This window comes from Zeus faber, assembly GCF_960531495.2.
Source record: "Zeus faber genome assembly, chromosome: 8".
Lineage (NCBI taxonomy): Eukaryota > Metazoa > Chordata > Actinopteri > Zeiformes > Zeidae > Zeus > Zeus faber.
In genome coordinates, this window is record NC_137195.1 from 27,503,896 (window position 1) to 27,516,120 (window position 12,225).

The following is a 12,225-nucleotide window of genomic DNA, read 5'->3' on the forward strand; positions in this document are numbered from 1 at the left end:
CTCTGCCGCAGCTTCTCACCGTGCTTACATGTAGTCCAATGGGGCAAACGTTTCAGCCTTTCAAAAAAAACAGTTAAATCTGCATTTTTGAAAACGCGAAACTCACATTATATTCAGCCGTTTCCTAGTGCATTTTATTTTTTCATAGCCGTAACATCACATTCTGAGAGGAAATGGAAAAAAATGGCAAATCCTTTAATTCTCATCTTGGCTATCTAGTCGCTGGTCAAGGAATCATTTCAAACTGCGTCTCTTTACACGCACGTCATTGAGATCACAGGCCATCTTCGGAGTAAAAATGCAAAGTGAATATTCTCTCTCTCTAGGCGATATTTTGGAGATGACAGCTACATTCCTTCTTCAGAATGTTTCCCCAGTAAATCTTTGTTGTTTGTACTGTGTAAAATATATGTATTTGGAGGGAGCCATAAAACCCCGGGATGAGTTGTGTATGGGTAAGAGAGATTTCAGATGACTCGACAAACATCTCTGGAGATTCTCCAGACCTTCAGTGAATGTTGGATGTTTGTCTATGTGTGTGTTTGGGTGTGACGGCAAGTTAAATTTGTTTTCTGAGGCGTTTTTTTTTTTTTAATCGTTTCAAGGATTCACTGCGGTTATTTTTTTTAATGGGGACGAAAAATCAAAAACAAGGCATTCTGGCAAAACCACAAATGATGATTTTTGTACTGTGCAGCAGGTCTGGCTGTTTTGTTGTCTACCGCTAAAAGACCCTTTACCGGCTGAGGGTTTGGAAAATCTTGAGGCGTGTCTGCGGAATCCAACTTCTCGAGTCCTTCAAGTTCCTTGACATTCTGTCCAGCGTTAGTTCACTCCATTCCACTGAAAACCCTTCATGGTGGGGATGAAGAAAGCCATTCCAAAAGAATGTTTTCCCTGTAACTTTTGACAGCTGCCCATGGCCGGGCCAATCAAGACGGCGCTTCCTGCGGTTTGATGGCTTCAGTTTTTTTTGCTTCCCAGAAATCAACAGAGGAGGCTGCTCAGCCAGGGCACAGCCGGCAGCGGGGGAGGGAGGGAGGGAGTGAGGACCGATCTTCAAAAGAAAAAAAAAAAGGTTGCAGCCCATCCGACGCCTATTTTACATATCCCGCATTAATGCGAGAGACCAGAAAAGGTAGCGCTCAGATTCTGCTACTCTACGCATCACATTCCCAGCAAAAAGGACGGTTGACGTATCAAAGCCAGGCAATCTCTCACAAAGGTCAAGTGGGAACTAATTAATCTGCATCCGGTCTAGACACTCTCTCCGACGGGGAGAAAAGAAAGAAAGGATGCCCTGTGTGGATCAGCTTCCTGTTAATGATCGCTCAATGAAAGATCCTGGTGAATTGTGATTTTTTTCACTGGGTCATATGGAAAAGTCACGGCATCAGTGGAGCGTACGAGGGGTGAGGATAGGCAAATAGTGGACACAATTCTGGACGTGAGCTTCTTGGGGAATATATTTCCAACAAACAACAACAGCAAAAAAAAGGTCTGTCGTAGAGTCACAGAATGGGGAAAAAAAAACGTTCAGTTCATGGAGCACAATGTCAGGGAGATGAATCATGAAAAGATGACTTTAACGACACCAGTCTTTATTATCCACAATGAACCAGTGACACTGTGTCTATGTGTGTGTGCGTGCATTTCTTTGTTTAAGTTAGGTGTACAAAGGGTATATAAACAGTAAACACCCACACACACACACACACACACACACACACACACACACACACACACACACACACACACACACACACACACACACACACACACACACACACACACACACAGACCATATTTCCACAATAACTCTCATAAAGGTTTCTCTGAAATTATGAAACTGTAAATCAAATTTATTATAAACCGCCTTTGGACGTATCACTCTGATTGGATGATTAATGTCTGTATGCTGCCACTAATGGTAGCATGATAATTGATACCTCCATGGTTCTCTTCTTGGTACATACACACACACACACACACACACACACACACACACACACACACACACACACACACACACACACACACACACACACACACACACACACACACACACACGCACACACACACACACACACACACACACTTGTGGTATGACCACAGGACCATGCCACAAGATAACAAATCATGCTGTCACAGCATGAGATGCAGCACTCTCTCCATCTCTCTCTCTCTCTCTTTTTCACTCTCTTTCTTTCTTGCTCACTCTGTGAATAAAACATTTCCTTGCTCACCTCAATGGGGAAAATACTTTATTTTTCCAAATAAAATGACCAAAAACGTTGTCATTATGGACGTCATTATTATAAAATAGGTTTTATTTCAAAAGGGTGAACTCAACTCTCCTTCTTCTTCTTTTGTATTTTTCCCTCTGTCTTCTCTAGACTTTTGCAACATAACTGTTCGCTTTCCCGTCTTTTCTCTCGTTCTTGGCGTCTCAGCTTTTCTGTCACCGACTCCCTACTCTCCACCACCTCTTCTTCCTCCCCCTCTCTCTTTTCTTGTTCAAGGAGACACAGTCACTTTATCATTTCTTCCTCAACATATTGCCTTTGTCCTTCACCTTACACCTTCCTCTCCTCCACACACACACACACACACACACACACACACACACACACACACACACACACACACACACACACACACACACACACACACACACACACACACACACACACACACACACACACACACACACAATAAATCTCTCCCCAGGTGTTCATGGAGTACCAGAAACACATGTTTAGGGAATGGCTGTGTGTGTGTGGGTGTGTGCGTGCGTATGTGTGTGTGTTTCCATATTTCCGATAATTCTGTGCACGTGCTCATGAACATTTGGTTGTTTCATGTGCAGCTAAACTTTTATGGTGTTATCTTACAAAAATTATGACTACACCATTTCAAATTGGGAAAAAAAAACAAATAACCGCCCATCCTTGCCAATTTACGACCCTTCCTGCTCATGCAGCCCAATATTGGGTACGATTGGCGAAAAGTTCTATTTATAACACCAGTTAAACAAAATGTGCATTATGTGACATGTGCATAAAGAAGCAGCATCGGCAATGCACAGCTCTCAAAATAGGAACACGTATCTTTAAAAAGATGTAAAATACATTTGGTCAACTTTATTTTGTACTTTCTTGAATATTTTCATGCCATTATGTTTGAAAAGGTGAACAGAAAATTGATTCCTCACCATGCAGCGGAAAAGAGAGCTGAAAAGACTTTTAAAACTCCAAGTTGAAATGTGGTGTCCACACCAAGATAAAGAGTTTGGGAAGTGGTAGGTCGAATTGCCAATCAGTAGATACACAAAAGGTTGGTAAATCCCCATGAGAGGAGGAGAAGAGAGGAGAGCTCTTACCTGTCATGCCTGGCGGGGTTTTGAGAAATTTCCCGTTGAAATTCTGAATCACAACGTCGCACTTCTCTGTTGACTCCATTCTGACGTGGGGAGATAAATAAAGAGACGGGTTAAAAAAGGACAAAATTCAAATTCAAATTCCACTTCAACTAAAAACTAGCTCGTCATGCAAGATTATAATTGGATGGCTGCACTAATTAATCAAATTGATCAGTTCCAGCAGAATATCAGCTCTGTGTTGCTGAAGGTGAGAACTGGTAGTAGTAGTGACATAGTGACGAAAGGTGAGATCATTTTTTTGAGAATGGGTTCTTGATGAGTCAATCAGTAAAAGGAGTTATTTGATTTGATTCGGTCGGTTTAACGCACGGTGAGCGACAGAGGACTTCCTGAATAATGAATGGCCATTCTTTTTTTTTTTTATTCTTTAATCGAAGATTTGCTCACTCGCCCTCACTTTTGAGTGATTTGCGACTCTTGAGTCGTTTAGAAGATTTGTTTGCTATTAACGAATTGTTTGCAAGTCCTGCATCACTAACTGCACTGGAGTGTGTATGCAGACTACAGCTACAACGGTAACCAACATTCATTTTAAGTTAGTCATTCACGTCAACATGCAAGTATACAGTAAGTATGTCTTGTTCGCTTGGGTCTTTGTTTCATACATGAATGCGCGTAGTGATTGTACTGCATGTGTGATAGCGGCTATGCGCGCGTGTGTGTGTGCGCGCGCGCGTGTGTGTGTGTGTTTGTGTGTTGCCCAGAGTACAATGTCCTCCCGTCCAGTTAAACGGCTCCATTCAGTCTGTCGTGTTGCGTGTTACGTCCCCTTTGTCTGCCCCTATTCAACTCGACTCACCCAACTCCCGGCTCAATGACTAATTGCCTGCTTGGCAAGTGGAGCCTTTTGTGTGTTTGCACGTGTGTGTGTGTGTGTGTGTGTGTGTCTGTGTCTGTGTGTGCGTGTGTAAGCGTGCATGAGCAATGTGAGTGAGCAATGAGTGAGAACATATGTGTGCGTGTGTGTCTATCTGTGTTTCGCCCCATACCCGGTGACCCTGAATGGAGTCCTGACCACACTTTAATCACTGGCACCCTCCACTGTGTAACTCAGAGGGCAGCGTGCGCGCGCGCACACACACACACACGCACACAAACACACACACACACACACACACACACACACACAAGACGCCATTAGCACACCGTTTACTTTGCTTGTCCATCCTCTTCAGTTTGTTGAGTTGTAAGCACAGCGCTGACCTTGACAATTACCTAATACACCAAACAACAGCAAAGTCCTGATTTTAAACTGTTAACAAGGTCTCAAATTTATGTGTGACCTCGCTGGTGCTGACACTAAGTTATTTCCCTACTTTTGAACCTTTATTTTATACATACTGTATGAACTGTGTTTGAATATTTGTGTGTACATTTATGTGTTAGCGTGCCCAAGCCATTACCAGCCCCCAGTTTATTGTATATTTGCCAATTTTTTCTCGTTAATTGTTAATTTTCTAGATTTATTTGTACTGTTTTTTGGTTCATTCTAACGTTTATATTCATTAAGTTTATTGTGTATTTGCCAATTTTCATTTCTAGGTTTTTTTTGCTGGTTTATTGTTAAGTTTGTTGTATATTGTAAAACTTTGTCATGTTGTGGTTTATTTTTTATGTATTTTCAGGATTATATTTATTGTTGATTATTTATCATTAGGGTTATTGTATATTGCCATTTTTTTGTATATCTTTTGTTTTTAGGTCTATTGTTTATTGTCATTTTTTGGTGTATTGCATATTTCCAATATTTCTTTCTGAATAAGGTATCTCTCTATCCCTCTCTTTCAATCTATTTATCTATAAATCCATCTATTTTTACCGGGCGAAGCCAACCCCTCGGCTCAGGCCAGTGGCGTCCCTTAGTATCCGCGTGGAGATGACGTGGCCAAAGGGCTTCAGCATGTTCTCCAGCTCCTGCTCGTCCATGGTCACCGGCAGGTTGGAGATGTACAGGTTGGTGGGATCCTGCTCCTGTTGCTGTGGACAAAGAGAGACGGAGGGTAGGCATGAGTGAGAAGATACAAAAGAGGCAGTTGTCAATCTCTTAGACTGTCAAATTCATTTTAAGATTCTCACGTGACCGGTTATTTCAACCTGCGAGGGAAACAGAACCTGTGTATTTTATTCAGGTGTGGTTTTTCAGCTTTGATTGAAAACGTCCGTCTCAACATCAAACCTTGCGGCTGCATGAATAGCTCTATGATTTCCCGGTTCAACACAAATATCAACTGCTTGCGATTAGAGGCAACAACCTGGGCGGACGCGTGGGAAGAACTCAATGCTCAAGTCCGCGCTAATGTAAGAAATTTCCAACTCCGTTGGTGTTTGACACATTTTTGTTGAGTGAAATGGGATGAAATTGGGCACCGACTGCCGTTAAAACGTTCCCTTTGAAAGTGCGACTGCATTGGAAGTCGCGGCTGTTCACGCTGCTTACTCTCGAGACTCTGACTGAAGGTCCAACTGCAAACATTTTGCTGCTATCCACCGCCACGCTCCCCTCAGTAGAACAACAAATCTTTCTCGTTTTCCTTCTTTTGTGGTGGGAAGAAAAGGCAGGACAGCGGCTTTCTCGCGCAAGCCCCGTGGAGCAACTACACACATCATCTGTAGACGCTGGCTTGGATTACATTTTTACCCTGGGAAAGAGGGGTTCCCCCCTTTCATGTGCCTCTCGGCTTTGACAGATTTACTTCAATAATTTTTGCCTTGTTTGGCATCGCTCCGTTGAAATTATTCTCCACGCCAGACCAAAGACTGTTTGTGCGAGTGAATTTTTTGTGTCGGCCCGCGTTTGGAAGTGCCTTTGTGTAAGTGTGTAGAGGCCTCTTTGCGTGGCTGACTGACTGTTAAACTGCATGACAAATGAAAGACAGTGCACCAGGCAGAGTTTTTTGGAGGGTGCCGTCCATATTTTGATGGCCTTCGAGGAGTGAGAACGACCAAAAGGAGCAAGAGAGAGGAGAGGTAGGATGGTCTGGATCAGAGCTGGACAATTCCAGGGTTAGCCGATTAAAATCCTGCGTGCCAATCCAAGGAGATTGACTGAAAATATTGGGGTGGACCTTCCCTTTTTTTTAACTTGGAAGGTCCACCGCTAGGCTTGACCAAGCTCCCCAATTTTCTTGGTTTACCAGGACTAGTTTAAGGATAAGGATTTGAGGATTCCATTTCCTCTCACACGCCAATGGGGCATTGTAATATGGGGCTATCAGAGGCAGTAGTAAATGAATCACCCCAAACTTTTCCAAGTCATCAAGTTTGGTCTTTGAAGCCACTACAAAGTCTTCGTTTCAAAAGCAAGGGGAATATTAGCGCCTTCCCTTTAGGGCGACATCAAAGACTCTTGTTTCCCAGGCCTTCTCCTTCTTAGATGAGAAGGCATAGGAAGGGGTTTGTCCACCTCTGGTCTCTGTCAGTATATACTCAACAAATGACTACTGCACAAGCTCGTGACTTCATAAAAACCATTCAGCTACATAGACCCCAGAGTGCCTGCTGACTCTATCAGTGTTATGTGATTTCTTTACAGCTCCATGAGAGGTTAATGCCATGTTGTTGGCTGCCTTTCTCCGCTATCCCGTAATGGCGCTCATGTATTCATTACAAGCACAGTGTCGTAAGCTCTATTGGCATTCCAAACCTTTTCTTCATTTCTGGGTGGGTGGATGCATGCAAGTTACAGGTCCCAATTTGGCCTTTCCACAGAAACAAATGTTTGTGGACGCACAGCGGAAATTTCAGGAGCAGGGAAGACATTTTGAGGAGAAAAGTTTTTCTTGATGGTAGAAATCCATGTGAAGAAGTCCAGTTGGAGCTACTGACAGAAGCTGATAAAACTAGAAATGAGTATACCTTTGTTTGTAAAATAAATTGGGGAACAAAACACTACAGCATCGGTCACAACCCTCGGCAACTGTAGTTAATGAGGGTTCATGACACATTCCATCCATGGTTTAGCTGGAGCTATTGGGAATGAAGCAACTTTGGACGGTGCTATCATGTGCCGTAGTGACTTATGTGTGTAACTTGGTGGGAATCCAATACTTCCAAGGTGTTAGGTCTGGCTGTTCTAAAGAAAACCAGAGATAAGACTTAGAAAGGTCACCACACTGATAATGTGTAAATATACTGTATATTGGCGCATCAATGTACAACGTTCAACTTGGTGATCTAATCAGCATATCGAATAGATCAACTGATCTGGCGGCCAAATGTGGCAAAGCATGATGCGTTCAGTTTGGAAAAGTCAAGACCTCCTAAAAATAAGAGTGATTTTGATTTCCTGTGAGCTCTGCTTGTGTGCCTTGGCTACTGGACTTAACTACAGCCTGTTTTGTTTTTATACAACATCTCATTGTGCATGACTCCAAACCATTTTTAACAAAACCAAATGAATGGCTTTGCTTCTGCACACATCTATCTATATAGTTAACAAGGAGAATGTAGGCAAATTTGTGCTGCCCATGCGTAGCGCTGCCGGGGGGACGGGGACGCGGACGCAATAGCCTCTCCTTCAGAGCTTAAATTGCCTCCCCCGAGTACATACAAAAATCTATGAAGCGGTTAGATTAACTTTGTGTCAGTTTCTCCGAGTTTCACTCCTCGTGTCGTCTCGGCAAAACCGACGGGGAAATCAAAAACAAGGTGGAAATGAGTGGAAGTCGAGGCAGGCGGCGAGCTCACGTGTACGAGCTCAGTATGTGGTTGGTTAATGGAATCCTAACCGCCCATGCATCTCCCAAACACATTCGGCCGACGAGGCATCACAGTTACTTACTAAAGGAGTGACTTGGCGTGACTTGCTAATGTGCCCTGGAGAACACCAGTGGGGGGAGTAAACTTCACTTTGACTTTCCTCAAAGTGACCTTCCCGTCCGCTTTACTTCCAGGTGATCTCACACTCTGCATGCCGCAACGTTCTCACCTCTCTCTCTCTCTCTTTCACTGTCCCTTCACGGGCCGCTCCCTCTCTGTGCATTTGTTTACCTGTGTCTCATTGTTGCTCTCTCTCTCTCTCTCTCTCTCTCTCTCTCTCTCTCTCTCTCTTTCAGCACCTTTTTTTTCACACCAGGTAACATCTGTCGTGGAAGATGGAACGAACGTTGCGCGAACTGTGCTTCTCCCTGACTGTGCTTCTTCCTGACTGTGCTTCTCCCTGACTGTGCCTCGAGCCTGCCAGCCAGTCGGCCTGCGTTTTCAGCCCCATTACACCTCATTGCGGCATCATTACAGCGAGACCCCGTGCTCGGTGACACCGCCACTTCCTGCTTTTACCCCGCTACGCAACAACACCTGTAGGAGAGCTGGAGGGTAAGCGGAGGGCAAAGCTGCGGGTCAGAGCTAGTGTTAACAAAATAAATGAAAAGCACTGGCTCTGTTGCACAAAAGCTGGAGAAAAAAGCGGTTTAGGTGAGAGGGTATTTAAATGACAGATTTCTGTGAATATAGGGGGTTTACATAGGGTTAAAAAAGGTTTCAAGTTTTAAATAATAATAAATAAAAGGTTTAAATAACAAAAGGGTGCCAAGCGCAGTCGTGAATTTCATTTCTATGTTTTGTCAGTTTTAGTAAATCCGTGAAAAGGTTAAACCAGTAAAATGTTCATTAAAATGTTCCATAACTCTACGTCGCTCAGAAATTGGAAATATTGCATTTAAAAAAGATGCTTGATGCATTAATGCTTGTCTTTTTTTTTTTTAACTACCTACAGAATTACTATTCATCCCCATGATATAGTAACATTTGACTATTTGACCACAAAATGAAGTTCAGCGGAGAAGGGCAAGGGTTTGCGCTCAAATAAACATGTGTTTTGACGGTGTCATTAATAAACGTGTCATGTCAGTAATTCAAGGTTGGAAATGCTGCTGTCCGCTTTGCACCTTGAACATAGCAGTTTGCATTTAAATGGCTGTAGTTGCTCAGACACTACGAGGAAATTGCATTTATTTGACGGTGAGTGGGGTGCCAGCTTGGATAATCACATCACATCATTATCACAATCACTTGTTGCCAAGTACCGCTTTAACTAGTCTAGTTAAATTTTTGGTTTTCAGAACTGGACGACTGGAATCAATGTGCCACAGCTAGGGAGCTAAAGAAAGAAAGAATAGCTCAAAAACGCAAACAAAATAGGAAGCCCAGACGAAATGAGGAAAGCCTCATGTCCCTTCATCTGAAGAGACAGAATCCGATAGAACGTGTTCCAGCCCTTCTGTCCTTCACTTCTCCACCCCGCTTGCCTTCTGTACTGCCTAGCTCTCCCATCCTCCTCCTCTTCTTCCACTCCACGCATTCCTCCTCCTGAGACTCCTGAGATTGAATCATCCATAATGATAACCTTGCTGTCCAACTGCTGTCTGAACGCTTAATTAATTTTTAATGAACACCATTTTCCTCTCCTCCTCCTCCTTTGCCTGATCACCGCCTGGAAGCTACACCCTTTTTCCTCTCACTTTTCACTTGTCTCATCATCCCGCTACATTTGTGGCCCTACATTTTTCTTTGTGGTCTCATCCGACTGCACCCACAGTGCAGAAAAAATTTTATTTCTATCATTTGGACAAATTCCCAGACAAGAACACATTTAATTGTTCTTACTTTTGTCCTTGAGAAAAGAACGTACAGTACGTGTGATGAACTCCAATTATTTATGTTTATCTTGACTTGTAAACGTTTACACCTTGTTATCAGCATTAGCAGTAATATCCACATTTTCAATGTCAATAATATTAATCTAAATTCTATCTAAGTTACTGTGACTTTGTATTTCAAAAAGGCGTGAAACTATTTCTTTGGGAGAGGTTAGGGTAAGGGTATGTGAAAATTTGATCCAGGCTCAAGCCGCCCAAGTTTGAGTGGCAGATGGAAGCAGAAGTTGCTACGGCGACACCCCATCAGCAACGTTTCCCGGCGTACTTCAAATTGCATATGCTAGGTCCCTCGTACAAGGCAATGAATACCAGTTTTTGTTCGCCATCAATCCCAGATATCTGGCACTTACATTGCGAAATCTCAACCCCTTTACGCCTTTCAACATCTGGAAGTACACATCGTGAGATTTTTGGACCACTGAACAATTAGTACCCGAAGACCCAAAGCGTCAGCTGGAATCAAAACCAACACCATCTTGCAAAATGCCAATAAAGGTGGTGCTATATTTTGCGAAATGAGAAAATCTACTGAAATCAAGATTTCTATTATCAGTAGCTTATTAGGTCTATCAATGTGTTTTCCTGAGATGATATGACATTTGGTACTAATACAATTTAATTTTCATTAAGCATACAGTAAAATAGATATTCTATGTAGAAGTCACCTCAGCTCACATCAACAGATAACGCCATGCATTTTTTTTTTCGACAACAAATCATACAAAACCAAGATCTAAACCACAAAAAGGCATCTTTTTCTAGTTTCGGTTTCTGTTTTTTTTTTTTTTTTAAGCTAGGGGGAAAATCCGAACACTTGTTGTATACACGCCTTTTCGAAACCGGGACCCCTGATCTCCCCTTATGTCTAAAGGCTCTAAAATGGCTTGATCAATGGTTAATGAACATGCCATCAATATTTCATGGACGCTAAAGCCTGCTAGTCTCAGGGGTCTCGTTAGCTGCTGGAGACCAGGCCTGGTTCTTCAGCTCCGCAGCTCCATCGGCGAGCTTTGCGCTGGATGCCGAGGGATGACTCATCGTTTTGCACATTGATCAGGTTTAATCCATACCAACATCTGAATGAATTCATTTTTGTCTGTGTGTGTGTGTGTGTGTGTGTGTGTGTGTGTGTGTGTGTGTGTGTGTGTGCTAATTTTTTTTTGCCTGTTTTATTTATCAAATAACTGAGGAGTCAAAAGTGCTGACTTGTTGAGATTCAGTAATGAGGAAGATCTGTGGCGTTTATTGATACACACAAAATCGAGCAAAACACAACCTTGGCTTTGAAGGCTCTTAAACGCCTTTGTAGGTGAACTTAAGGTGTGGCACTTTAAATTTGTACATAAAACATCCCCGTATTTTTTTTACTGCTGTAAAATGTCTTATTTCCAACGAAATGAGTCATTCTACTATTACATGAGAACAAAAATCTAACTGAGGACTACGCGCTTCAGTTCCGCACATAGGTTTTAAACCTATATCAGACAGCATACTGTACCTAACTATGGTTTGCATCAAATTAAAGCACATAAAGAAGATCAAAATTGGCAACAATTTGTAAGTGGCAGCATAAGTATGCAAACAAATAGTATTGAGTTGGTAGAAAGAGTGCATTAAGTAACCTAAGAGCTGAGAGCTGGCAGTTGTCCATCAAAGGACAGACATTTCCCATCAGTCTGTGTCCTCACACTCTGGGATGGCACTTTCCAATGGGGTATAAAAGGAAAACTCTTTTGCTTACAGACACTTTGAACAAAATTCAAAAATCATTTATCCGTCACTTGTCTCTCACCAGTTCCTTGAGCGGTGAGCAGGCACCTGAGGCTTTCATAGCCCTAGGAAAGCTTGAGCTTGACCATTTCAAAGTCAGGAGGGGATAGCAAAACAAATTGAAAGACAATGTAACAGGGCTCCTTTCCTGAGTGTGTGTGGGGATGGCATTTTAACCTGCTGCTCGTTCGACCAACCAACACGCAACAGGTATGCAGCCACCCTGACCCGATCACCTCGATCCAGGTCAGGTGTGGCTGCTCAACCAGACCATCCACACACCACAGTACTTATATTCATATGAGGTGAAATACTGCTCCTTTATACTTCCAATCCCTAATCCATGTCAAATGTTAC

At 42.8% G+C, this 12,225-nt stretch overlaps 1 protein-coding gene across 2 annotated transcripts in view; it reads right to left on the reverse strand.

Annotated features, from left to right (window-relative positions):
* The window catches only part of LOC307233953 (RNA-binding motif, single-stranded-interacting protein 3-like), a 168,065-nt gene that overhangs the window by 49,907 nt on the left and 105,933 nt on the right, over positions 1-12,225 (reverse strand). For both annotated transcript variants that reach the window (XM_080005448.1, XM_080005447.1), the window contains exons 5-6: positions 5,262-5,419; positions 3,383-3,462 (exon numbers count right to left, since the gene is read on the reverse strand). In XM_080005448.1, coding sequence (XP_079861574.1) covers positions 3,383-3,462; positions 5,262-5,419 — 238 coding nt within the window. The remainder of the gene's footprint in view (positions 1-3,382; positions 3,463-5,261; positions 5,420-12,225) is intronic.